The sequence below is a fragment of the Caenorhabditis briggsae genome, assembly GCF_000004555.2.
Source record: "Caenorhabditis briggsae complete genome, chrI, whole genome shotgun sequence".
NCBI classification, from domain to species: domain Eukaryota; kingdom Metazoa; phylum Nematoda; class Chromadorea; order Rhabditida; family Rhabditidae; genus Caenorhabditis; species Caenorhabditis briggsae.
Window position 1 is genome coordinate 6,647,575 of NC_013489.2, and position 25,471 is coordinate 6,673,045.

General features: G+C 41.7%; 7 protein-coding genes across 7 annotated transcripts; 1 reads left to right on the forward strand and 6 right to left on the reverse strand.

Moving 5' to 3' along the window:
- Positions 1-227: 227 nt before the first annotated feature.
- CBG20501 lies at positions 228-6,369 on the reverse strand (the record flags this gene model as incomplete). Its single annotated transcript, XM_045236625.1, is given in 7 exon segments — positions 228-513; positions 524-2,403; positions 2,452-2,915; positions 2,977-3,480; positions 3,530-4,224; positions 4,281-4,456; positions 5,704-6,369. 7 exon segments carry the CDS (start codon positions 6,367-6,369, stop codon positions 228-230), a joined length of 4,671 nt encoding a protein of 1,556 aa, XP_045097064.1.
- Positions 6,370-6,447: 78 nt separating this feature from the next.
- Positions 6,448-9,038, reverse strand: CBG20500 (the record flags this gene model as incomplete). Its single annotated transcript, XM_002646568.2, has 7 exons — positions 6,448-6,654; positions 6,829-6,884; positions 7,078-7,240; positions 7,775-7,927; positions 8,194-8,348; positions 8,487-8,591; positions 8,708-9,038. 7 exons carry the CDS (start codon positions 9,036-9,038, stop codon positions 6,448-6,450), a joined length of 1,170 nt encoding a protein of 389 aa, XP_002646614.2.
- A 2,663-nt stretch (positions 9,039-11,701) lies between these two features.
- Positions 11,702-12,201, reverse strand: CBG20499 (the record flags this gene model as incomplete). The annotated part of the gene is made up of 2 exons (XM_002646567.2): positions 11,702-11,907; positions 11,955-12,201. 2 exons carry the CDS (start codon positions 12,199-12,201, stop codon positions 11,702-11,704), a joined length of 453 nt encoding a protein of 150 aa, XP_002646613.2.
- A 2,312-nt stretch (positions 12,202-14,513) lies between these two features.
- On the reverse strand, positions 14,514-15,815 carry Cbr-acl-11 (the record flags this gene model as incomplete). The annotated part of the gene is made up of 5 exons (XM_002646566.1): positions 14,514-14,721; positions 14,767-14,828; positions 14,874-14,979; positions 15,029-15,147; positions 15,207-15,815. The coding sequence occupies 5 exons, from the start codon at positions 15,813-15,815 to the stop codon at positions 14,514-14,516; spliced, it is 1,104 nt and encodes a 367-aa protein (XP_002646612.1).
- A 259-nt stretch (positions 15,816-16,074) lies between these two features.
- CBG20496 lies at positions 16,075-17,720 on the reverse strand (the record flags this gene model as incomplete). The annotated part of the gene is made up of 6 exons (XM_002646565.1): positions 16,075-16,233; positions 16,286-16,478; positions 16,532-17,067; positions 17,123-17,440; positions 17,489-17,620; positions 17,664-17,720. 6 exons carry the CDS (start codon positions 17,718-17,720, stop codon positions 16,075-16,077), a joined length of 1,395 nt encoding a protein of 464 aa, XP_002646611.1.
- Positions 17,721-18,285: 565 nt separating this feature from the next.
- Positions 18,286-21,699, forward strand: Cbr-imb-1 (the record flags this gene model as incomplete). The annotated part of the gene is made up of 11 exons (XM_045236644.1): positions 18,286-18,352; positions 18,399-18,594; positions 18,643-18,778; positions 18,822-19,085; positions 19,146-19,925; positions 19,988-20,245; positions 20,292-20,541; positions 20,591-20,781; positions 20,833-21,354; positions 21,449-21,535; positions 21,658-21,699. The coding sequence occupies 11 exons, from the start codon at positions 18,286-18,288 to the stop codon at positions 21,697-21,699; spliced, it is 2,793 nt and encodes a 930-aa protein (XP_045097063.1).
- A 1,069-nt stretch (positions 21,700-22,768) lies between these two features.
- On the reverse strand, positions 22,769-24,454 carry CBG20494 (the record flags this gene model as incomplete). The annotated part of the gene is made up of 5 exons (XM_045236649.1): positions 22,769-22,914; positions 23,750-23,871; positions 23,933-24,120; positions 24,212-24,322; positions 24,407-24,454. 5 exons carry the CDS (start codon positions 24,452-24,454, stop codon positions 22,769-22,771), a joined length of 615 nt encoding a protein of 204 aa, XP_045097062.1.
- Positions 24,455-25,471: the final 1,017 nt, after the last annotated feature.

Genomic DNA, 25,471 nt, shown 5'->3' on the forward strand with positions numbered 1-25,471 from the left:
GGAACTTGTATAGAACCGGTATACATTTTAGAGAGAGAAAAAGAGGAAGAATTGAAAAACATGGAGAATATGAGAAATTAAGTAAAAATTATATAACGGATACCCGCAAGAAATAGTAAGCACTTTAAAAAAATTTTGAATATGATACATAGGGAAGGCAAGAAGTGAATATGAGGGAGAAGAAGAAGGAAATACTGAAAATAGGGGTGAGAATCATCCTCGAGTAATTACATATGGTAAGCCACGTAGATTGCATTCAGTTTGTCCTCCAGCAACAGCGTACGAATTGTGCTTCGAAGTTTCTCTCCTCCTGGTCCATGACGAATCGTTCCTGGATCTACGATAACAACGACTCCAACAATGAGATGATGTTCTTCGAGAACAGCTGACGTGATGGCTGGGACAAGGTCAAGAGCATCGGATTCGCTACCAGTGCATTCGGCAACTATGACGACAAGATGATTCCATGTGAAGACAGCTCTGGAAAAAAATGATCTAGGATCCAAGAGAAAGCTTCACTTACGAATTTCCAACGAATCGATGCGCCTTGCTAACAGTATTCTCCACATCAAACGGATGATATCTCATTCCACGTAGCACTAGACTCTCATTGAGTGCTCCAACCACAAACACCGCGTCGTGCAACTCTCCATGCTCCGTAATCGATTGTGTCTGTCTTAAGAATCCAAGATATCCAGTTCTGGCCCATCTCGTCTTGGTGTCTCCAGTAGTCAGACGAGCGTTGTACACATCCGCGTTACACGTGGCACCGCCATCATCACCAAACGTTCCAGTGACCATTCTGTTGAGTGGAGATGCGTTATGAATTGATGACACCCAGATTTCTCCGAGATGCGAGTCCGCGCACTGTCCTCTGGTCTCCGGATTAGCGATGGCGATTTTGACTCCGGGTAGAAGTTTTCCACTTTCAATAAGAGCCACACTATGCGGCGCGCCTTTCCCAACCAAGGATATTCTATCATTACGAAGTGCTCTGGCATCCACGTAGACTGTTGATGGCTCTGGTCCAGATGCTCCTTGCATACAAATCGCAGCATTTACTCGGGAAGAGAAGGAAGTGGAGATGGCACGATTGTTGAGAGACAATGGAGCAAATAGTTTGCAGAATGAGTTCATAAGAGCAATTCTCGGACGCTCTTCTGCGATAGCTACACAACTTCGGAGCATCGAAAGGTTGCATCCCCGTTCTCGAAGACTTTCAACTGAGCTGGCGAGTTGGGTGACACAAGAGTTGATTGTGGAGTAGGTGGTGAAGGCATCACGAACTTTCAGATTAGATAGAGTTGTCAGGAAGAGAGACGGTTGTTGTTCAACTTCTGCCGGTGGAATCAGAGTTGTATGATGTCCAGAATATACGGATGATAGACACCAAAGGACCAAGGAGATTCCAGAATACGGTGGAGCGCATACTACGACATGACGAGATGGATAGAGCTCTGATGATACTTTAATGCTCTTGCAAACTGTGATCGCCGATGCTTCAGACATTGAGGATCCTTGAAGTTGTCCCGATGAGTTTATCGAAAAGTCTAGGTAGCATATCTCATCTTTCGATGCAGCTCCACTACTTCCCGATGCCGTCGTATCACAGTTGTTATTCTGTTTCCGTCTCCAAGACGATGGAGCGTCTTCCATATCCAGAATCATGGGCCATGCATTCGAGTCAATGCTATGCGCGGCTTCTTTACTTTTGAGAAGTTTTGAAACGTTTTGTGGTGCTAGAATTGCCACGGCTTTACTCATATCAACCATCATTCTGATCGGTCCGAGTGTTGTATTGAGATCAGATGCCACGGGCGGTCGAATGCACACAGGTACCAAACCAGCTGACAGACATCCGAAGAAAGCGGCAACCAAATCAATTGATGGAGGGAATATGAGTGCCACGTGGTCTCCACGACTCAGACGGGCTCTATCGGTTAGCAACCCAGCTATTCTTTCAGCTCGTTTCAGGAGAGTAGCACAGGTGGCTGTGTCTTGTTCTGCGTTCTTCGCACTGACCAGAGTAAGAATGCGATGATCAGGAGAAGATTGAGCTCGGGATCGGAGGCATTCCAATAGTGGGATAGCCGGCTCATCATCAATATTCCTTCCCTTGGCGACAGCAATACGAACTCCTTGAACTATATTTCCAACAAACATCGCAGCCGGTCCAACATCCGCCTGACGTTCACGTGGCTTCGGTAGGTTCAAAACACAATTGTGTGGACACATCAGAAGAGTGCTCGGATGGAGGTCTCCATTCTCGAATCGTTGTTTTGTCTCTGACACGTGGACTCCACCCAAAGGAGTTTTCGGCAGATGATTGGCAGGGACAAGGGCGCAGCAGTAGATTCCAACTTGATGTATCGTATCGATAGCACGGAGAACTCGAGTGATCCACTGAAGCTATTTAGGTTTAAACGGAGAGTCCGAAAATTCAAAACTTACATCAAACGCCTCTTCCTCCGAACAATTTGGCTTCTGTTCCGCCACAATCACAATTCGTTCATCCCTTAACACACTCGTCGAGAACACACATATCCTTCCTCGATACACAAACTTCATTGGTTCGACTGCCAGTACCGTAGCGATGATATCATCAGCCGAGTGGTATCGTCCAGAAACAGCGAGCAGCGATTGACGACGTGCCACAACAAAAACCATTCCGTCTGGACCCATGAATCCGATCAAACCACTTCGAACATAGCGAACCGCTCCGATTGGTTTTCCGTACTCTCCAAGCGGTTCGACTTTGAATGTGTGTGTGTCTGTCCTTCGAGAGCCCAGTAGAGTTGAGCAGTCGAGTTGGCCGATACGCAGATTTCTCCGATTTCGTCTGCTTGACAAAGTCGGTTCGATCCGTCTATGGCAGTGACGACGACAACAGCTCCAGCAACTATTTGACCAGCGTCCTAATGCATATTCAATTATTATTAAGGTCTAGGTCACAGTATCTCACCTGTAGTGTTAAACTTGTCAACGAATTCTCTTGATCCACTCTCACTACACAATGACTTAAGGCCGACATCGAGAGCACACCTCGTCCACTTTGACTACCCAGCTGGGCATTTCCTCTTCTCCGAATGGAAATCGTACCAGTCTCTGAACTTCCCGCACATGGACACATTGCATCTGGCCGAAGACTATACGGTGCAGGAGTGAAAGCGGCTGCGAAGGCATCACAAGATGACAGCGACCATGGATTGGCTCCATCGGCGACTAGAAGAGTTCGAAGAGATGCCAACGAGATGTCCTTATGATCTCGTGTGGCCAGGAGAGCCCAGTGAAGGTCTCGAGACTTTACCAAAGCGGTGGTAGCCTGGTATTTGGAGACCATATGCATCCACGTGGCAGGATTCATTTTCATTAGAGAATAGGGGACGAAGATAACTTTCATTCCGTTGAAAACAGATGCAAGGATGGAATGCCATAGACCAACTTCTCGTTTGAAATCCACGACACACACCATGGTTTCATCTGGAATTAATAGAAAATAACATTTACTCAATCAGAATCTGTAATCCACCTTCTTTATACTCCATGGCTGTTGTGAGTGCTCGACAATGGGCGAACACCGCTTGCCTCGTTACACATACTCCTTTCACAGTACCATCATTTCCAGTCGTGTACTCGATATACGCAATCGTCTCATCTGCCAATCTGGGTGGTGCTGTCCAATCGCGTGCTGGTTTTGACATGTGCTCTGTTACAGCCCACCACAATCTAGGCCAGCCTCGGAAGTCTACAATCTCATTGCTTGTTCCAGTCAGTGACGTGGATCCAGAAGGAGCTGAGAACGCCGAAGAGGTGTTCACTTTTTTTGGGAGACCTTTGTAACAGGATTCTGAAGTGAGAGCAACTTTGACACCACAGTTTCCCAAAAGGAAACCGAGCTGTGCGATTCCAGCTTCCCGTTTCGATGATGGCATTTCAACAGGTACTGGGATGACTCCAGCTTGCAAGCATCCATAGAAAGCCGCTAAGAAATGAAGTGGTTGAGTGTTTGGATAGATCAAAGCAACACGATCTCCAGGCTTGCACATTACATTCTTAGAACCATCTTTGTTGACTTGCACGGTCTTTGTGAGGAGCATATATGCAACTTTTCCAGCTCGACTGTGAAGTTTTCCATACGTTAGTGACGTTGAAGGCTTGGCGGATTGGTCGAGCACCATTGCGGCGATGTTCTTGGCAGCGGTGGTACCGAATCGGTGGAAGGCGCTGGAAAACAATAGATTGAATATTGAATAATAGGAATATTCTAGATTCCACCCTACCTATCCAGACTTCTCGGCATCGTATTATTCGTGTTGGAGTGTGCGGCCTCGCCTCTCACCGGATTCATAATCGTGCCTTCGGGCCGTGGCGCATCTGGATCCCGAATCTTCGCCATCGCTTCTAGTTCGGCATCATCGTCGTTGTAGTAGTCTTGGAGAGGTTTGCTTCGGGGTTTCTGAAAAAAAAGGATTTCAAAACCACGATTTCCTAGAACGTCTCAAATTTCAGGATTTTCAGTTTTTTCAGCCAAGTAGTCTAGAAAGTTCGAAATTTCCCCCTCCACTTATGTCGTCATGCGAGATCGCAACACCTGTTGTTTCCGCATTCCAATCGAGTTTTTCTTTTTTTTAATTGACATTTTATCTCCCTTCTGAGATTCTAGGATTCCAAGCAGACACTAAAAAGTTGCGAGAGAGCAGCGATAAACAAGTTCTCGAGAAGTCCCTGGCAGTTGTCTGGTGGCTATAAAATTCTCTCTCCCATTCTTCTTCTTCCACCCTCAAGTCCAGATGAAACCATCTGGACTTGGCGCCGTTTTGCAGGAAACAAATCTCTAGAGAGAATATCAAAAATCGAGAGACACAAACATTTTCCGAACACATCTGTGTTCGATTTTCGAGCCCATCACACACAGATATTCCACGTGTTTTCGTTTAGAAGGAGTTTTCAGTGAGATAAAAACTGAATCCGTTATGGTTCAAAGGTTAACAAAACCCCCTAGAGCAAAACATGGATTCTGTTACATTTTGTTGATTGATTAGACTGGCGACAACAGGGATCCTGGACAGGGTGCCAATGTGGAGAAAAGAGACAAACGGACGAGAAAATATGACATATGACACATGTAAAAGTGATGGTGACGAAAAGGAGGGAAAATAATATTTTCAACAAAATTCCAGATTTTTTTTCAACTTCTTTTTTGAAAAGGTAGACAACCCTTTTGTCACAAAAGTAAAAGGTTTTTCGAAAGCAAAAAAGTGGGCCCATTTTCCCTGGGTGTGGCCTGCCGTTCGGGAAAGTGTGAGGTGAACTGGTTTCAGCTAATTATATAGTGAATACGCCCCCGTTTGACAGGAAAAAGGGAACGAGAATCACTTTCAAAACAGTTTTTCTCTCGAGAAACAATTACAGGATAATGGAGATTCACGAAATCTAGGATTTTGGAGCCCATAAGATCCAGAAGAAATCATTTTCTATGAACCTGAAATCTCAATATTCTATGGAGCCTAGAGACTATAAAATGCGAAATTTTAAGATCCAATATCTAGGATTACAGAAAACCAGGGTTTATCGATTTTTGGGATCCAAATGTTTTCTTCTTTCTCAACACAAAGTTTATTTAAAAACTTGTGGTTTGAGAGACAGCCTTCAAAAAGTTATTGACAAGTTTTTAAAAAATCCAAAAACTCAAAAACAACGAACCAATTCATAAATCGTCTGATTCAATTTCCATTTTTTGAATTTCCCGCTCTGTCGAACCCATCCCACAGTCATCTCATCGAAATCTTCATCATTTTTGAATTGATTTTTTCTTTCCTTTGGTACATCTCTGGACCGAATCTCTGGCTCACTACCACTTCTATGAAACGATGACCATCGGAAACTATGACAACTGTCTTCTGTGCTCGATGTACTTGGACCAACGGAGCATTGAACAAAATTCAAATGTTTTCGAATCTGTTCTTCATTCCGTGTGGCTCCGAATCCGGGAACAAAATCGACAGAAGAAGTGATAGTGGCACAGTCATCCAGCTCGTCCTCATCTCCATAAGATGGTTCACATACATGATGATACTTAGGTAACGGGGGTCGCGAAGGGATCAAAGACGCCGAGGAGGCCGGCGACGAGGAAGCATAACCCTCTTCAGCGGATCTTTGCTGTTTCACCTTCTTCTCTTTCAGTGAAACTGCTTTCCGAGAATGGAGCTGAGCCAGATATTCTTTATGGTTCTCACTGGAGAGTTTTCGTGAAGCATGAGTTTGATTGAATAGTGATGGACCAGAAGAGCTAACAGTCTGACGGAGATATCTCGTCTTCCGGAGAGCCATACTTGGGAAGTAGACCCGTGACGGGTGTTCGGTCGTCATTTTTAGAAAGAGAATAAAGTCGAGTAGAATAATGTATACGGCGGAAATTTGAAAAAAAAATAGCAAGAATACGAGAAACTAGAGAAACTTGTCAAGAAGAAAAAGAGAAGAACAATTCCGAAAGCTCTGATCTAGCAAGGGAAGAGACGACGGAAGGAAGGAATGGGCGGGATCCCGCAGAATCTCGATTGCACAGAAGGGATCATCATCTCGAAGTGCTTCTCCATTGGTCAGCTGTTGTTTCGGGAGGATAGAGACACGAGATCCATCATCTAGAAGGGGTCTCTGGATTCGAAAGGGGGGGGGGGGACCAATGTAGAAACAGACCGAAGGTATCGGTCAGGAAATTTTTCTACGGACCTGTGTAGAGATTTTGCAGAAGTGTCGTGTTTCATGTGTACTTTTTTTTCAAACATTTTACATTTTTCAACTACATCTTAAAAGTGCAAAAAGCCTCACCTGAAGTGCATTCACAACGTTCTGGATTTTCGACGACACTTTTGTTGGTTTGAGCGCTGAAAATGAAAATAGGTTGGCCTTTAATTCTTGGAATTCTTCCGGTACTTATAAATAAATTTTAAATTTCAAGTATTCGGATTAATCGGTCGGTGATCAATGATTTTAGACCAACCGAAATGGAGGTCTTACTTCTTTTCGAAGTTTAGACAATTCCAAAAAAGAAGGTACTACATGAAAAATCAAACTTACGCAAAACTGCATTCTGATAGTCTTCATTTGGCGATGGTACCCTTCCCGATCCTCCACCAATCGTCGTATTCACATAAACTGCTTCATCGTCACTCTGCTCCAGAATATGATGATGGCGATGATCGTTCAATGAAGTTGTTTCCTCAATTGTTGTTTCGATTTCCTAAAAAACTAATAAATAATGACAAAAAGCTTTTTGGCGGTGTGGGGATGAAATGTTTCTATGGCTTTGTGTGTAATCGTAATCGTTTAATGAGGCTATTGATGGGTTGAAAGGGGAAAGAGAGAAGAGAGAAGGAGGGGGAGGTGATAAAGAAGATAAATGGGGGAAAAGAAGACGATTTATTTACGGGGAAGAAGAGTGGCAAAAAGAAGGAGTGGTCAGTTCGGAATTTTGAAAACTCTTAATCTTCCTATTACCTTTAATAAAAGAACATCCAAGCAGTCAGTTTTGAGTTCAATTATCTAGGTTCATATAAGGGATATTAAAAATCGGTCAACTGATAAAATGCTCGTCATAATACCCTTAATATTTTATCAGTTGACAATTTTTTAAAATATCTTTCATAGTAATCCAGATGATTGAGCTCAAAGTTGACGGTTCGGATGAGCTTTTACCATAGGAAATACGGTATTCAATCTAGAACCTAACTTGATTTTTTTTTAATGTAATGCTCTTTTCTTCATGAAAACTCACCTCTCGATGCGGTGAAATCCGTATCGCCTCTCCATCGGTCACAATAATTTTACTATTTCGGTAGTCTTGCCTGGCTACCCGAATCACTTCTCCTCCTGGCGCTTTGGGTCGGATTCGTGCCTGCACGTACTCTCCATAGTCCTTCTTTTGTTGCTGAAACTTTGAATGAGATGGATAAAACTGAAGAGAGGTCAAAAATTATAGCCTGAATTTCAACAAGCTGACACTCCAGACACACATAAACAGCTTGACTTGATTTTCTCCGTTCTTAAATGATATATCAAAATTTTATCGACAACTACAGCAAAACCTGTATTAGAAGAGCCTTCTCTCCTTCTATTTTCTCAAGTCCATCTCGGAGGGCCTTTCTAATACAAGTTTTACAGTACGCCGATTTCAAATAATTCTCAAAAACTCACATCATTTCGATCTCGATTCTCTTGTACCAGCCTCAACATATCCTCAACAGCTCTCTCCTTTCTTGGACCTCCACTTCGTCGTTCCGCCGTGTTTTTCGCAATAGGCGGTGGGGGTACATCTGACGTCGTCGTCGTCTCCTTCTTTTTATTGGATACTGAAATACATATCTATTCGAAAACGGGTTTTCGAAAAAAAAAAGAGATATGAAAAATATGCATATTTGATAAGCATATCTTCCTGTTGACACATTAAAAGGTCTCAAAATTTCGGATATCGAAAAAAAAAGACTCACAGAGAGAAGCTGTCCGTGGTGCCGTTTGTGGTGGGCGTGTCAGTGTGGAGTCCTTCTTTCCAAGTGTTCCACCGTTCACACTGTCTTCGTCTTCTGATGAAGAGTCTGGAAAAATAGGGATAACAGGGATGAAGAGGGCAATTTGAAATTTTTATTTTTCTGGAACATTTTGAGGAAGCCGGACATGTTTCTTGGCACTCTAGGCATACTGTATTACTCACAATAAGCACTCTGTCTAATGGCAGTCACCCTGACAACTCTCCCATTAACCCGTAATTTTGTAATCTGTGGAGATGACATCGACGGCGACGCTGGCATCGCTTTCCGCGCCATTTTCGGCGTCCGACTCAATTTTGGAGATGGTGGAAGCTGAGAAGACGGCGTTCGAGAAGTGGGCGACGGAGGTGGAAACATCCGTCGATGAACGGATGGAGTAGATGGACTTCGTTGGGCCGGAAACCCAACGTTCGCCTCGAATTTCGGACTGAGAGGGGGTACCGGCGAGCCATTTTGTTTGGTGGGATTTCGTACAGAAGTTACAGCGATGATCATAGTGATTATTTAGTTGTGGGGGTTCATACTGGAATTTTTGAAATCCGATAAGAGAGAAAATAGAGAATGTTCGTAAAACGGAATAAAAATTCGTACAATGAAAAAGAAGAAGCTTCAGAAGTCAAGTCGAGCGGAGAGAAAAACGGCGTCACACACGCAGAGACATCCGAGTAATTACTCACATTCGGTTACACCGTTTAATGGATCAAGAGGGTGTAACAGAGAGGAAGATGTACTTGGGTTCTGTGAAGAGGCTTGAAAAAAAAGGTTTGGGTAATTAGGAAGCTTGAATATGGAAATTATGAAGTACGCAGGATTCTAGCTGCTGTGGTATGCTGTTGCGCTTTTATTAGTAGGTGGCGTGGCAAAGTTAACGTCTCAAGGAAACTTAATTTTAAGGTGGAAAGTCAACTGAAAATAAGGAGAAATTTGAATTTTCTCATTAAAGCGCATCAACATACCCGAGAAGTTGGTTGGGAGGCCCCGCAAATTCCGGGGAAAAAAACCGGGGAAAGTGGGCGGAGTCGAGAAAAGCCGTGCGGCAAAACCGTGCCAGGGTTGCAATTTAGGCTCCGCCCCCTCATGACCGTGTCCAAATGTGCAGAAAAACCGTGCCAGGGTTGCATTTTAGACTCCGCCCCTGATTCCGCCCACTTTTCCCCGGTTTTTTTCCCCGATTTTTTCTTTCCCCGGAATTTGCGGGGTCTCGTTGGTTGGAACCCTGACATTTTCCAAGGAATACGAGAAACCACTGTATAAGAGAGAAAACAACGAAAATCTTTCTCAGAACCCCTTTGCATAAATTAGAATCTCAGAAAAAAGAAATCAAGAAAGTCAATTTCCTTCAAATCCTTGTCTTCTTCTTCTTTCCAAAAAACAATGATTCATTAGGTTTCCGGTGTCTTCTGGGGGGAGGAAATGAAATAAAGTGACGGGAGTTGGTTGAGAGTTTCGAAATATCGAGATAAGAAAAAATGCCTCCTAAAAGACGGGGGAAAAGGAAAACCGAACGAAAAGAAAAAACATGTAAGAAAATTGAGAAAAGTGCTCGTTTGTCAGCCCGAAGGAACAAAGTATTCCATTACTGCAACGGCACTTTTGTCGAGGGTTTTTTTTATATTAAAAAGGTTTTTTGTTGAAAAGAGGACAAAAAGAAGGACAGAGAACGGTGGCAACAGAGAAAAAAGCAAGAGGAGGTCTGATCAAACAAATAAAACTAGTCCTATATACCTCTTTACGGTAGTTATTTCTCTTTCTCTCTCGGGAGGATATATGGAAAGAGAAGGTGAAAAAACTAATAAATAAATATATATAAAAAGACTTCAAAAATACCGTAAATACACTAATAGAAGCCCAAATAGTCCAATTCGAGTTCAATTATCTCGGTTCCTATTAGAGATATCAAAACGTTGTCAACTGATGAATTAATTATCATAATATCCCCAGTAGCTTATCAGTTGACAAAATTTCGATGTCTCTCACCGTAGTTCGAGATAATTGACGTCAAAGTTGACGGTTTGGGTGGGCTTCTATCTGAAGAAATACGGTAACTGATTGACCTAGTTTTCCAAATTTTGACATTTGCTCATTCTTAGGTCACTTCTATTTTTTTTTTGAAACTGTTAAAAACATCTGGTTCTCGTTAGGATTTACCTCAAGGGTTCTCTACACCCAATTCCAAAAACTTTGGGCCAAAGTGTTATGCATGACGAGCAAAAATAGAAAAAAGGTGAACTTCGTCATCAAAAATTAATCGAAGCGGATTCTCTCCAATCAGATTGGATTTGAAATCTCAATGAAAAAAGTGTGTAGCTGAGTAGCCGAGTAGCACACCATCACAATAGTTTTAACTGCACCCTACTCCTCTTTCTCTCATTTTCCTCCTCTTTCCGATCATCGCTTTTCGTGTAGAATGACTAGTCGGATCAGAGAGAGAGAGAGAGAGAACAAAAAGAGATAGAGAGGTAAAGTAACCAGGGACGCAGCAGGAGAAGAAGAAGAACTAGGATATTCGATATATATTCAAAATGTAGTAAGGGGGACTTCCGATATACTACTACTACTAATGTGCTCCTCCTCAGGCGGCCAAAATGATCATAGAATCAATCGAAAACTACGTGTATATATCTTTTCTGTGTGCTGAGTGATGCAGCAAAATCTCCTTCTTCCAATCATATGGCACTTGAGGAAAGGATAAACGAGAAGGAAGGAAGGAGGAGGACACCAACATTAATCGACATGATGAGATGTCTCTTGGAAGAAATCAAAAATCCTTTTTGCTTTAACTTTACATTTTCAACTTTTTGGCTTTTCTGCTATAGCCTATTGATATGCAAAACAAGCAGCATTGTGTGTACGTAGGACTATAGAATTTATGAAATTCCGATGATACATTTTCTGGATTCGTGTGCTATTATGGTACAAAAAATTCGAGCTGTGGACGAGAAGACGCCGGTGGCCATTGCCAAAGGTCTCTTAACAAAAATTACAGTAACCTGAGAATAGTTCTGAGAAAACAAAAAACACCCAAAGATCTTTCCCCTCTCCACAATTTCCCACAAAACAAGAATTCTTCTAAAGTGCTCCCTTTTCCTTCTCTTAAATCTTTCCGGTTTCCAAGATAACACTTGGAAGAGGACGATTACCCCAAGACACATGTCCGATTACCCTCTAACAACCCAGAAGAAAGCAATTTTCCCACCTGACAACATCCTCCCACCGCCGTTCGCTGTTGCTCGTTTGTTTTTTTGTGTACTCGAACGGCTGACCGCTGCTCCGTTCCGTCGATGGGGCTTCACTGGCTGTGGGCCGAGCTTTCGACCGTCGGAATACTCGGCCAGCGCTTGGTGGACAGCTTCGACGCGAATCTCTGAAAAACGTTTCCTATTTTTCCAAATTCTGAAGAAAATCTCTTACCAGAATGATATCTATCCTCATCTCTCGTCACTCGTCGCTGATTTCTTCGATTAGATCGAGAATTCGGCGATGCCGTTGATGGTTCTGTATGCAGAGCTGCAGTGTCTTGTAAATTCCTAAAAGGCGCTAGAAGCGCATCCCGTTTCTTGTCGTATCCCTTTTTGGTGATGTCCCCTTCGCTCAATTCCAAGTCCAACTCGGCCAACTTTTCCCTTATCTCGTCGGGAAGTGTGTCCGGATCATTCATTATCTGCAGATTTCGAAATACTTTTTGGAGAAGAAGAAAAAAGAGAAAAATAAGAAAAGCGATTGCAATAGAACGATGGTGGAGTCATGAATTGTTGAGAAGGCAATTATTTCAAGGACCATGAATTGCGAGAGGCAAGAATGGATATTTCGATTTGTCATCAAAACCTTCAAGATTTTTGAAGAGTGGACACCCAACAGATCACCAAAAAGTGTAACACTGTCGTCGGCACCTATGGCTGAGCAGCGAAAAAAGTTTACAACGATGAGCAGTCCTGTCATATCATATCCTTCTTCTTGTTCGCGAACACTCTGGGAAAACACGTGCGGTGGATTCAAAAAATGATGTTGCATATAACAACAGTACGACAGATACAACAGACACAAAGATAGACAAGTGGCGTCTTGGGAGATGAATTTCTAATCTAATAGGGAAGATCTTCTTGAGCTACCGCCAAGGGGAGGGAGGTCCCTCCGTTTTGAAATTTGTGTTGAATTGATGATATTACACTATTTATAACACAACACATTTTATCGGGATGAGTCAGTTTTAATTGATTGGGAAAATGATGATGAGGAATAGAACTCAAAACAGGTTTTCTGTTAAAGAAAATTTGAAAAATAGCATAAAAATCGGAAAACTGTGCAGTTTTTCGCAATGGTGTTCGCACGAACAGTTTATTTCACGACAATGGAAAGTTCAGCAATTCGGGCTATGTCCCTTTAATCTAAGTTACTGTAGTTTTTAAAGGTGCAGTCAGTTTATCTTCAGGTCTCGAAGCGATTTCTTTGAAAATGACATTCTCGGTTTTTTTTTCAGAAAATTCACTTTTTAAAGAATACGAAAACTTTTTCGAATTTGAAGCCAAAAGTCCCACTTTTTAAAAATCAAAGTCATCAGAATGCAAACGAAAACTCGAAAACTATTTAACAAAAAATTCAAATCCTTTCCACCTGTCTTCTTTTTTTTGACCGATTTCCCACAAAAGTTCTAAGATCCCTATTCATACACAAAGCGAACAAAGAAGACACTGATTGATTCTCTCCGAAAAAGTATCGAGGTGCAAAGAGCCCTTCCCTTTCTTCCGTACTTGGTAACAGTAGGAGTGTGCAAATATAAATAGGAAGAAGCGCTGTTATGTTCAATTTGAGAGTGTACTTTTGGCAACATTTGAATCGATACATCCTATGAAAATTTGGGTACTCTACACTTATCAACAGAAATAAACAAAAGAATACAAAAAAGAAGGTGACTCAGGTTGGTGATGGGTCGCCAGAGAGACAAACATATATACCAAGCAGTCGGAAATGAAATGGCAGGAAAAGATAGGGAAGGGTATAGAAACCTTGAGATTGAACTGTCACTTTCAATTTCCACCAGGTGGCCATGAGTAGGAATGACCAGTCACAGAAGAATGAAGAACAGTTCAGCTGGGCTGAGCCATCATCACAAAACTACCCGACCCGGAGCACAGGGTTTCTCCGAAGGGACGAGGAGCGTACACACATTCAAAGGGAAAACGGGACGGGTCAGGCCAATATGTGTCTGACCGCACTCCACACCAGTCAGCACTATCTCGCTATTGTAGCCGTGTGTGCAGTGGCGAGTAACTGGATGCGCATGTGATGAGGGAGTACGGCAACCGAAGAGAGTTGCCAGAGACGACGAAGGGAGGAAAATGGACACGGGCCGACGAGTGCTTGGCTACTTTAACTGGCCCCGTCGGAAGAAGAAGACGATGGCGACGAAGTCGTCGTTGTGTCCTTTCTTCAATTTGGTCCAGAAAGGGGAGGTGTCCTTTTGTCGGAATAGAAGAAGCAACATTACGCTGATTTGAAACTTTCAAAGTTTCAAACTTGTTTCTTTGGAAGGGACATTTTCGGAAATTTAGGAAGAAAAATTTTTCCGAAAAACCAAACAATTTATTTCTTCTTTCTCCCAGTCTTCTAATTTTTTCAAAATTAATTTCCCTTCTGTCAGCTTTTTCCGGAAAACGCTTCTCATTTAATTAAGTTGAGGCTCCATCAATCAAAAAGGCCAAATTATCCTTCAAGAACCCGCACCCGCTCATTCCCTATTCCGTCGGAGTCCAAATAGTCCATCTGGCGTCGAGAAGTACTTGTGTTCCCCGTCTTTTTCTTTCTCAATGAATATTTCATTTCGTTTGGTTTTCTGGGATTTTTTCGAGAAGGAGTTCATATAACAAGAAATTTTCGCTATGCAAAATCAAGGGGAAACAATCAAAATAAACAACTAAAGCCTAGAAATAGATAGAAACGACCTAGAAAAAAAACAGATACAAAAATTGATTTCTATACACATTTTCTGATATGAAGCCAAGCAATAAGAAGAGGGGATGAGGCAATGGTAAGCAAGTATATCCTTCCAATAGTCCTGCTGAAAAATGGGGCGAGAAGGGCAGCCGAGAAGAATAGGGTGGATGGAAGGGTCTGCGAGATTGGCACACATGGAAGTGGTGTTCCTCCTTCCGGTGAATCCGAATAGAACTCATCAATAATTCTGAAATACGCCAGAGGATGAATGACCCCAAGTCACGATACATACCTGTCTTTCTCGACGAATCTGTCTATGGTCCAGTTGCGCAGCGATAGTTTCTCTTTTGGTACCTGCAGAATTCCGGGATCTTATAAAAATCTGTGAAAAAGTTTCACCTGTTCAATTGGAATCCTATTCAAGTGGATGTGCAGATGCTTGAAAGTTTGTGGTCCGCAACAGAAATCAAACATTCCCGGTGCCATACCACGTCGTTCCGGCACCCTGAATGATGAGATTATAGCAGCAGCCTATTCATATCTCTTCCGCAAACCTCATTTGTCCATACATTACAGTAACATCATAGATAGCGTCAAGTGTCGACAAATTGTCGAGTGCCAATTGTAATCCGCCACTGCGCGGACACAAAACATTCTGCATCGGCTGACGGCCCTGAACGTCATTGAAATCGTTGAAAGAGGGGAAAATTACAATGGGAAACAACAACGTACATTCGACTCTAAAAACTGATTGCTACTCTTCACCAACTTCTTCTTCTTCGCTGTCAAACGAGTGCCTTCAGGGAAAATCAACAACCAATATGGGGGCATCGACTGGTTCAACCAGTTTAACTGCCGTAGAACCGGTGCTCCAATGAACTCTCCGAATCGTCGCACATAGATATACCCATGCTGGAATATATACCATCCGAACATTGGCACCAGATGAATCGAGTTCTTGACCATCACACGAAACGCTTGTTCATTTCCTCCATCTCCATGCCTCGCCGCCAACATCACCGGAATGATCCAATCCACGTTGGACTGGTGGTTCGAGACTAAAAGTGCATTTTCCGGAGCACCACTTTTGTTGAGGACCTCTTTGGAGCCGTATACCGTGATTTCTACTCCGGATAGATTTTCGAATACAAAAAGGCACAGACGCATGTACGATTTATAGAGCATGTTGTCTAGTTTTTGAGCGATATGACTAGGCACAATCCAAGAAGCTCCGCCGATCACAATGGCACAAGAGGCGAATGGAACCATTGATAAGGAGAGCAGGGAGCATGGCACGATAGGTTTTAGGGCATCCACAGCCACGGTTAGAGAGATTAGCATCTGGAAATTCTGATGCTTTGAAAAATTCTGAATCGGGGAAAGGCAAAAAGGTACAAAGATCAAATATACACTGGAGACGACAGAGCCACGTGACAACAGGGGAGAAGCGATTGATACTTTTATGTACATTTGGAGAGAGAATCAACAAGTTTTGTTTATCACAAGGAAGACAGGAAAAAGGAACAATTATTACAGACTAGAATTGAAAGAAATGTAATGACACATGGAATTTGAATGCTACAAATACAATTATTTGAAATTAGATGATATGTGTTGCTCTGGTATTTGGTCTTCTGAAATTGTACATAGACTTCATGATGAAGTATTGAACTCCACCGATGACCATAGGTGTGAAGAATAAAATAAGAAGGATCGTGCTTTTCAGGTCCTCAGTGGTCACTTTGTTTTTCAAGTACTCCTGAAACCCGGTTTTCTTATCAGTTTCCGTTCCTATTGAATGAAGTACTTACCTGATAACCAGACTGATTAAGCAAGTAGACAATCAACACAGGAGCCACAGATTGGGCTGGTTTTACGAAAAGCGCGTTTAGACTGAAAATGATCGATGGGATTCCGGCGGGTCTGCTATTTTTCCGAGCATCGTCATCGACGAAATCAGAGATAATGATATTGAAAAGTGGAGCTATGGTGTGAACGGTAATGCTGAAAACGGAACGAGTATGGTGAGGAATGTTTTCAAAAAAAAAAATACTTACCAATCTATAAACATGAAGAGCATAATGAGATATGGATTATAGGACACCACAATCATCAATCCAGAGAAAAATGAAACGATATAGCTTGCAGCGATCACATTCACAGCTCCAACTCTAGCAACAAGTTTCTCGTTTAGAATCAGCACTATTTGGGGTCCAAGGGTGAGAGCCATGAAGAATAAACTTAGTTTCACAGATCCACTTGGCAAAATATCCTGTGGAATTACGACTTCAGTGATGATAGATGCGAAGTTCATATGAGCGATACTACGGGCAGTGTGGAAGAAATTGGTGAAAACGATCGCAAGGAACTGTTTTTGAGACATAATTTGTTTCGTTAGATTTATAGAATTCCGAACATTTTCGTTGAATGTTAGGGCTTCTTCTGGCTTCTTCTCAATCAAAACCTCTTGAAGATCTTGCTCTTCGTCTCTCTTGTTCTTGGATATTTTCCCTCCGAGCTGGCCTCCAAACCACAGGCAAATCAACGATAGAATAGCGGCACCGAAGCAAATTCCTTGAAAGACTTTGAAGTTCTGGAATTAGGAAATTCAAAAAATTAACAAATGCAAAAAAGATTAACAGAAGTACCTTCAAGCTCATGCTGAGTTTTTCAGTGATCGCGATTGAAAACACAGACACCAGAATCGCAATTTGTGAGTATTTCAGAGCTTTCACTCGAACCAATGGTTGATTTTGAGTGGTATCTGCGAACAGCGCACCCCATGCTACACCAATTGCACTGAAAAAGGCGTCGTACAAGAAAAGCGAGAGAATGAGATGAATTCCTTCCCAGTCTGATCCTTCTGTATCCCATGGAATCCACATGAAGACAAATGATCCGACTAGAAATGGAGACAGTGTTTTGATGACTAAAAGTCGATTGTTCAGCCAGGAGCCTCGAACTTCCTGAATTCATTGTTTTTTCTTTTAGTTGTTTGCATTTTTCATCTACACCTGCAAATACCCGAACAGCGGATCATTGATAGTATTCCAGAACATGAACAACGTTTGTGCAATGTTGAACCATTTTGTGTTGACATGAAAGTGATTTATGTACACTTTCACATAATAGAACATGAATAATGTCTGGAATAAAAATTAATTGAAACAGTACTCCGAGCTTTCACACCTGTAGCAAACTCAGTCCAAATTGTGAGAGCCCGATCGATAGTAGTGGTTTCCTCATTTTTGATATTTATTACCCGTTTTGTGTGACTTTTTCAGTATTTCCGGCTTCACTGATGGTTAAAAAAGCCGAGAAATAAAAATTTCCGATTTTTTTGCAATTCTCGCTCCGCTGCACTTTTTTGAAATTTGAATTCGAGTGTCTCGTCGCGACGATGCGCCTTTAACCCAATTTTTCTCTGCGTCTCTTCAGAGATTTTTTCGGCGCACTTTTTTTTCGAATTTTTACCGCTTAAAGTTGACTGAACAGGTTATGTTTTGTCGAAAATGCTCAATTTCACTGTTAAAATTGTTTCGATGATTCTCGCGAATTTTCAATCTTGACCCTTTGTCGATTTTGATCGGGTGTTTCGAAAATAATCGCTTTTCGAGCTACGCCCTTAACTTTAACTGTTTACAAGTGTGCTTTCAGCGTTTACTCTCTATTTCTACAATCATCTTTCGAAAAGAATCCAAAATCGCAAGTTTTCGTTTGTTTTCGCTTGATTGCTGATTTCCTCACAGAAATATTTTTCAGGAACTCGTTTACTCGGCTTCAGGAGATTCTTAGTCGAAGTTGGAACAACATGGCAGCTTCTACTGAACAAGCAGCACAGCAAATGCTGACGGTTCTAGAGAAAACCGTGTCGCAAAGTGAGATTTTTTCATTTAAAATGGATTTTCATGGACTAAATTTCAGACCAGAATGATCAGAAGCAGGCGATGGACTATATCGCAGCAGCATGCCAGCAAGACTTCCCCGTCTTCGTTCAGTGCCTCAGTATGATCCTCCGAACGCAACAGTGCGAGTCGTTCGTCCGTCAGGCCGCCGGTTTGCAACTGAAAAACGTTCTGTGCGCGAAAGAAACTGAAACGAGAACGGGATATCTGCAGAGGTAGTTTTCTTTCAAAACTATTTCCCATTTCATATGTTTTCTTTACAGATGGTTGCAATTGACAACAGAAGTACGAGAACAAGTCAAGCAGAATGTCACTGGAACGCTTGGAACTGAACCATCGAGACCTTCCATTGCCGCCCAATGTGTTGCTGCCATCGCATGCGCTGAGCTCCCACAGAATGTAAGTTTACTAGGGGAAAAAATTTCAACGATAATGATTTCAGTTGTGGCCAAATGTAATTCAGCTTCTGAAGAGCAATGTCACAGAACCGGCAAGCGGCGAGATGTTGAAAGAGTCATCACTGGAAACTCTTGGATACATTTGCCAAGATATCGACCCAAGACACCTGGAGGCAAAGGCCAACGATGTTCTGACAGCAATTATTCACGGAATGCGTCCAGAAGAAGGCTCCGCTAACGTTCGGTTCGCCGCCACAAACGCTTTGCTGAACTCTCTCGAATTCACCAAGACAAACTTTGACAACGAGGTAATACAATTTGAATTGAAGGGAAATTTGTACAAAAACCACATGTTTCGATATTTTCAGGCAGAGAGAAACATCATCATGCAAGTTGTATGCGAATCGACGAACAGCCCTGATCAGCGAGTAAAAGTTGCTTCTCTTCAATGTCTCGTGAGAATCATGCAACTTTACTACGAGCATATGCTACCTTATATGGGAAGTGCTCTGTTCCAAATCACGTTGGGTGCAATGAAATCTCAAGAGCCAGAAGTTGCGATGCAAGGAATGGAATTCTGGTCAACAGTTGCTGAAGAGGAGTTCGACTTGTACATGGCATACGAAGACGACGTTGAACGAGGCGTTGAGAACCCTCAGTGCTCTTCTAGACGGTTCATGGAGCAAGCCGCATCTCATGTGTGCCCTGTCCTGCTCGAAGCAATGGCACATCACGACGATGGTGACGATGAGGATGACTGGACTCCAGCTAAAGCGGCAGGAGTGTGTCTGATGTTGGCTGCACAGTGTGTACGAGATGATATTGTCAACTACGTAATTCCATTCTTCAAACACTTCCAAAATCCCGATTGGAAGTACAAGGAGGCCGCGATCATGGCTTTTGGATCGATTCTCGATGGACCTGACCCGAAAAAACTGCTACCAATGGCCCAGGAAGCTCTTCCAGCTATTGTTGCTGCTATGTGCGATAAGAATGTGAATGTGCGTGATACTGCTGCTTGGGCTCTTGGCAGAGTCATCGATACATGCTCCGAACTTGCCAACAATGCTGAGCTCCTCCAGTCTGTTCTTCCAGCACTTTCAAACGGTCTTCACCAAGAACCAAGAGTAGCTAACAATGTTTGTTGGGTAAGTTTCAATTTGAATCTTTTGAAGTTGGTCAATATGAACTTCTAAATAATGTTTTCCAGGCACTAGTATCTCTTGTCAAGGCTTGCTACGAATCTGCAGTTGCCAATGGAACCGATGGAACTGGCCAACCTGAAACCTTCGCCCTTTCATCAGTTTTTGATCCAATGGTCAATGAGCTCATCAAGATCACAGACAGAGCCGACGGAAACCAATCGAATCTCAGAATCACTGCTTACGAAGCTCTTATGGAGTTGATCAAGCATTCGCCAAAGGATTGCTACTCGGCCGTTCGTAACACAACCGTTGTCATTTTGAAGGTATTTGCATTTTTTAAAAACCTATCCAAAACATTGTCATTTGCAGAAACTCGAGAGTCTATTGCAAATGGAGTCACAAGCTACTAGCGAAGCAGATAAGGCTCAAGTACGAGATCTCCAGGCTATGCTTTGCGCCACTTTGCAATCAGTCACCAGAAAGATGCAACCAGTTGACATTCCTGCTGTCGGAGAGCACATTATGAACGGATTACTTCAAATTATGAACAGAGCTGCCGCCACGAGAAGTAACGCAGTCATGGAGGAGGCTTTGTTGGCAGTTGCTTGTTTGGCAGAGCGTAAGGAACATTCTAAATCTGTTCAATAATCAAAAATCGTGTTTTTTAGATCTTGGCAAAGGATTCATCAACTACATGAATGTCTTGAAGCCATATTTGCTGCAGGGACTCGCCAATGTTGACGAAACACAAGTTTGCGCTGCTGCCGTTGGACTTGTCACTGATCTCAGTCGTGCTCTTGAGGCAGACATTATGCCATACATGGACGAGATGATTGAGAAGTTAATATTCTGCCTTCAGGTACTGTGTGAGAATATGTGGAGCAAAATCTATGTGGAAAATTATTTTTAGGCACCAAAGTTGGACAGAAACGTAAAGGTGGTGATCATTGGAACATTTGCTGATATTGCCATGGCTATTGAGTCCAACTTCGAGCGTTATCTTAACACAGTTGTGCCGATTCTCAACGATGCTCAAAACGCAGCAGTGGTCACCGATCCAGTACGTAATTCAAGAAATTCGTCCCCGTTTTATGGGTTATTGTTACAGAACGACGATGATCAAGTAGACTATGTGGATCGATTGAGAGAAGCGTGCCTCAACTCGTACACTGGAATTTTGCAAGGATTCAAAGCTTCGCCTGATGTAAATTACTACGAGTTGTTGCTTATACTGGGATTTGTCTTTCAGATCGCCGCCACCCGAATGACCGTCAAAGCGTTTGTCGAGCCAATCATTTCGTTGATCGTCAGAGTTTCGTCAATGGAACCCGTGCCACCTTCCGAATCACTCATGGCCACCACCGCTGGCATCATTGGAGATTTGGTTGGAATCTATGAAGGAGAGATAGTTCGATTCTTCACCTCTGAAAATGTAAGTGACTGATTCTTATGAAGTTTTCCATTTTGGAAAAATCGGCAACTACCGAGCCGACCGAAAAAATGTTGGGAAAAAAAATGCTTTTTAGGTCAACAATATGCTGCAAAAGGGAAGAAAATCGAAGGTTGGAAAGACGAAGTCGATGGCGAACTGGGCGACAAAAGAAATCAAGAAGGTAGGTTACAAAAGAGGAAGCTATTCCGGATTTTAGAAAGTCAAGAGATTTCTAAAATTAAATCCGGAATAGCTCCTCGTCAACTTTGAATAGTTTTTACATTAAATAAGGCCATATTTTAGTACACCAGCAGCGGAGCAGCAGGATTCAACTTCAATCGCTAGACGTTCTTCTTGTCTTCTAATCCCCCTCATTATCACTTCTTTCTCATCCATTTCTCACTCTCCCTTGTTCTCTGCCCTGCCCCAATTTTCCTCTTTCATTGGTCCCTCAACTTTCTTACAGGTCTACTGCTCTCTTTGTTCCTTTTTCCACACTCTCTCTCCTCCCAAAACGTCCCCGGTACTGTTGTCTCTGAAAACTTGTTAAAATTGCCCCTCCCCTTATTTCCCTACCCACAAAACTTAAAAATTAGAATCTAATTTCGCTGTCTCTCCAATCCCCGTTCTCGTCATCTCCAACAAAATCTCTTCCTCGTTTCTTTTTTGTCTCCCGTTATCATTTTCCAAAATTTTCCGTTTGTTCTTTTTTTGGCTCCTAGCAACAATTTCGTCGTTTCTCCATCATCATCTATGTGGTTGTTTCTTCTTTTTTTTGCTTTTTTGCTCGATTATTTTTGTCCAAATTTGATTTTGCCTAACACACGAACACATATAGTACCTCTGTCGGTCGTCAAAATACTCCCAAAACACTATCATCATCTTCCTTTTCTATTTATTTATTTTCATCCATCCAATCTACGTTTTACCTGCTAACACCAACCATCATCATCAGAATTTTGTAAATGCATCTCTACCAGAAGCTCATCCATCGTCGTTTAGACTAGTGTTCCTGTCTCCGTCAAACATCGATTTAAGCAGTGATTCGGGAATTCAGAATTCCATAAAAATTACTATATTGAAACAAAAACAGAAAAAAACTAAGAAGATGCTTTTTCAGGTTGTGAAAAAAATTCGATGACAATAAATACATACAAGAATAATGATACAAGGAGGAGTATGTACAAACGAAGTAAAAAATGAAAAGCTCTGAAGAGTCAACTGAGTAATAAGAGGAAAATGTGGTGAAGAATAAAAAAGAAACCGGTTGAGAGGTATTCTTAAAAAAAGAAGTGAAAAATTCAAGAAGTGACGGCTAAGAAATCTCGAAAAATGACAAGTTTGAACGATTATTACTTGGACGTTTGACTAGATCAGGAGGAGAAAAAAAAAGAATTTTAAAAGGGGATGAGGACTATCGATTAAAAGTGGGCAATTTGTCAAATGAGTAGCCAGGACGACCACATAATGTGCACGTTACGTAGTAGACGTGGTAGAATCCTGGGATGAAGCAGACGAGACCGGCGAAGAAGAATACCCAGTGTTGCATGCCAGAGTGTGCTGGAAATCAGGGAAACTTGGGAATTTGAAATTGTTTGATTTAAAAATCTCGTTTTGAATAACATAGGAATTGGAGTTTCTGAGTTTCTAGTTTTGCAAATTTTGTTAGTAGTGGCCTAGAGACGTTAGTTGCATTAGAGTACAAGAGAGAAATTGATTTAACCGTAAAACCTGTAAAAGAAGGGCCCCCACACTGTCAAGTTTGAGCTCCCTTATCCAGTAAACAGGAACCGAGATAAGTTAGCTCAACGTTCGAAGTTAGGGGACCTTCTAGTACAGGTTTTACGGTATTTCGGCTTTAAAAAAACTACTCATAGAAATCGACTAAATGAAAAAATTTCAGCCAAAAATTTTTTTAATTATATATCTAAATGACTAAAAAGAGATTTCCCAAATTTCAAGATATTGAATAAAAAATGTTTTTGTTGATATTCTAAAAATTCGGCTTGAAAGATGTGTTTTTAGAAATCGTCAATGTTTTTGGGAAATTTCGAAAATTTCAAATTATAGAAAAAAAGAGTTTCCAGATGTCTGGAATTTTCAGTATAGAAAATTCGAAACATCAATTTTTTAAATTATGAAAAAGAAAATTCAAGGATCCGAAAAATACTTATATATGGAAACTTCGAAAAAATTCAAAATACCGCAGAACCTGTATTAGAAGGGCCCTCCAAGAGGGGCTTGGAAAAATAGAAGGGCCCCCATCATAATGGCCTGTTTGCAATCGAATTTTTGTGTACGTTTTCAGTGCACAATTTCTCGGAAATTCTACCATTTCGCAGAAAAAATTTTAAAAACTTAATTTAATAAATTTTTTTTTCAAAAATTCGTTCACCTTCTTCTGGATTCATTGCTACCCAGCATCCCCAAGCAAGAAGAATTGCTCCGACAGCCGTCAGAACTATTGAGCCAATTATTACTTTAATGTTGGATCGGAGTTGTGGACTGCATAGACCTCTGAAAACTTATTTTCAGTTTAGATGCTAGAAAATTTATTATTGATATAAAAGTAACTCACGATGATTTGTTATCCTGGGGTCGACTGGGACTAAATGGTGGGCTACTTCCCGGATAAACTCCCCCATTCCCATATGGTGCATCGTCGTTTTCCATTGAAATTGTAGTTCTTCCTTCTACTGGAGTAGCTCTTCCAGCCAGTTTTTCGACGTCTTCTTCGTCGGATTCGGCGCCACGATCGACGATAAGCTGGAAAAAAGGGCTAGAGTACTATAGATCTATCATATTTTCCAATGAATTCTTGATTTGAAAAATTGAAAAAAGAAACCGAAAAAAAAACTGGAAGAAGAACAAAAAACCTAGGTGGATCAGGAGAAAAAAGAAGACAAATGTTGTTTTTTTTCTTTCTTTTCGGGATCCATTTTTTGGAGTTGAATACAAAAGAGTCATTCTCTCTATCTTATTTTTTCTCTCTTTGTGTTTTTTCTTCTTCTAGCAGATTTCGGATTTTCAGACCAGAACACACACAACTTACATGTTGTCCCTGTGACACATTACGCTGGTGTCCTGGCATGCTCGGCATACTGTCTGCAATCAAAATATTTGAACCAAAATGAAACCACGTGGCTATACAGCCAGAGACACAAAAGTTCAGGCAAAGATATGCAACGAATCGAGAATCGATGCAATTGCCAGAGACAGACCCAGAAACATGTTTTGTGAATGTGGGAGACAGAAGAAGGGAAAAAACAGTGGTGATTTTGAATAGAGATAGCATCTTTTGGAGGAATGAGAAGAGACGATATCATGATGAGGCGACGGGCTAACATAGAGATTTCGAACAATTTGGGTGCAGAATTAGATGTAGAAAATAATTAATTAAAGAAAAGGCGATAATTATGAATGGAACAATTAAAAAATTGAAAAAAAAAAACAATCGCATGTCGGGACCCACTTGAACCAAAACCAGTTAACTACTACCACTACGGTACAGAAAAAAAGAAGAAAATCATTATTTTTCCTTCGTTTTTTCTCTAGTTTTTTCTCAAACAAAAATCGAATAATTTTCTAGTTCAGAATAGTGGCACGCGAGAGAATATCGGGGTCGCGAAGTGACTAATCGCGCACCCATTTCCGTCCCCTCTTCAACTATGTCTTTCTCTATGTTTTGGCAAACATTGGTGTTGTGGACGACGACGACGACGGCCCAGTGGCGGTCGTGGGGCGAGAATAAAAGAGAGGAGAGCCGCGACGCGTGACCGCGCCGCCTCCGAACGTCTTCGGAATCCCCGAATTTCCGGGATGAAGCTTATATCTAAGCTTAGAACGCAACTTTCGTGATTTTAGATTTTCGATATATATTTTTTTTTCGTTTTCAGAATTTGTTATTTAGTCAATGTGTTCAGAAAAAAACACCTGTTGTAGTTTGATATTGTGTTCTTGTGTCTCTAGTCTATGACTAATGATATTGTGTCCACTTTTTAGTATCTTATCACTTGGGAAAGAGATAAAAAATAGCCGCCCTTCCGTTGTCGGGGGAGAAAAAAGGATTTATGGAAAGAATCATGTGATAGACATAAAAACGAGCGGTTTTAATGAT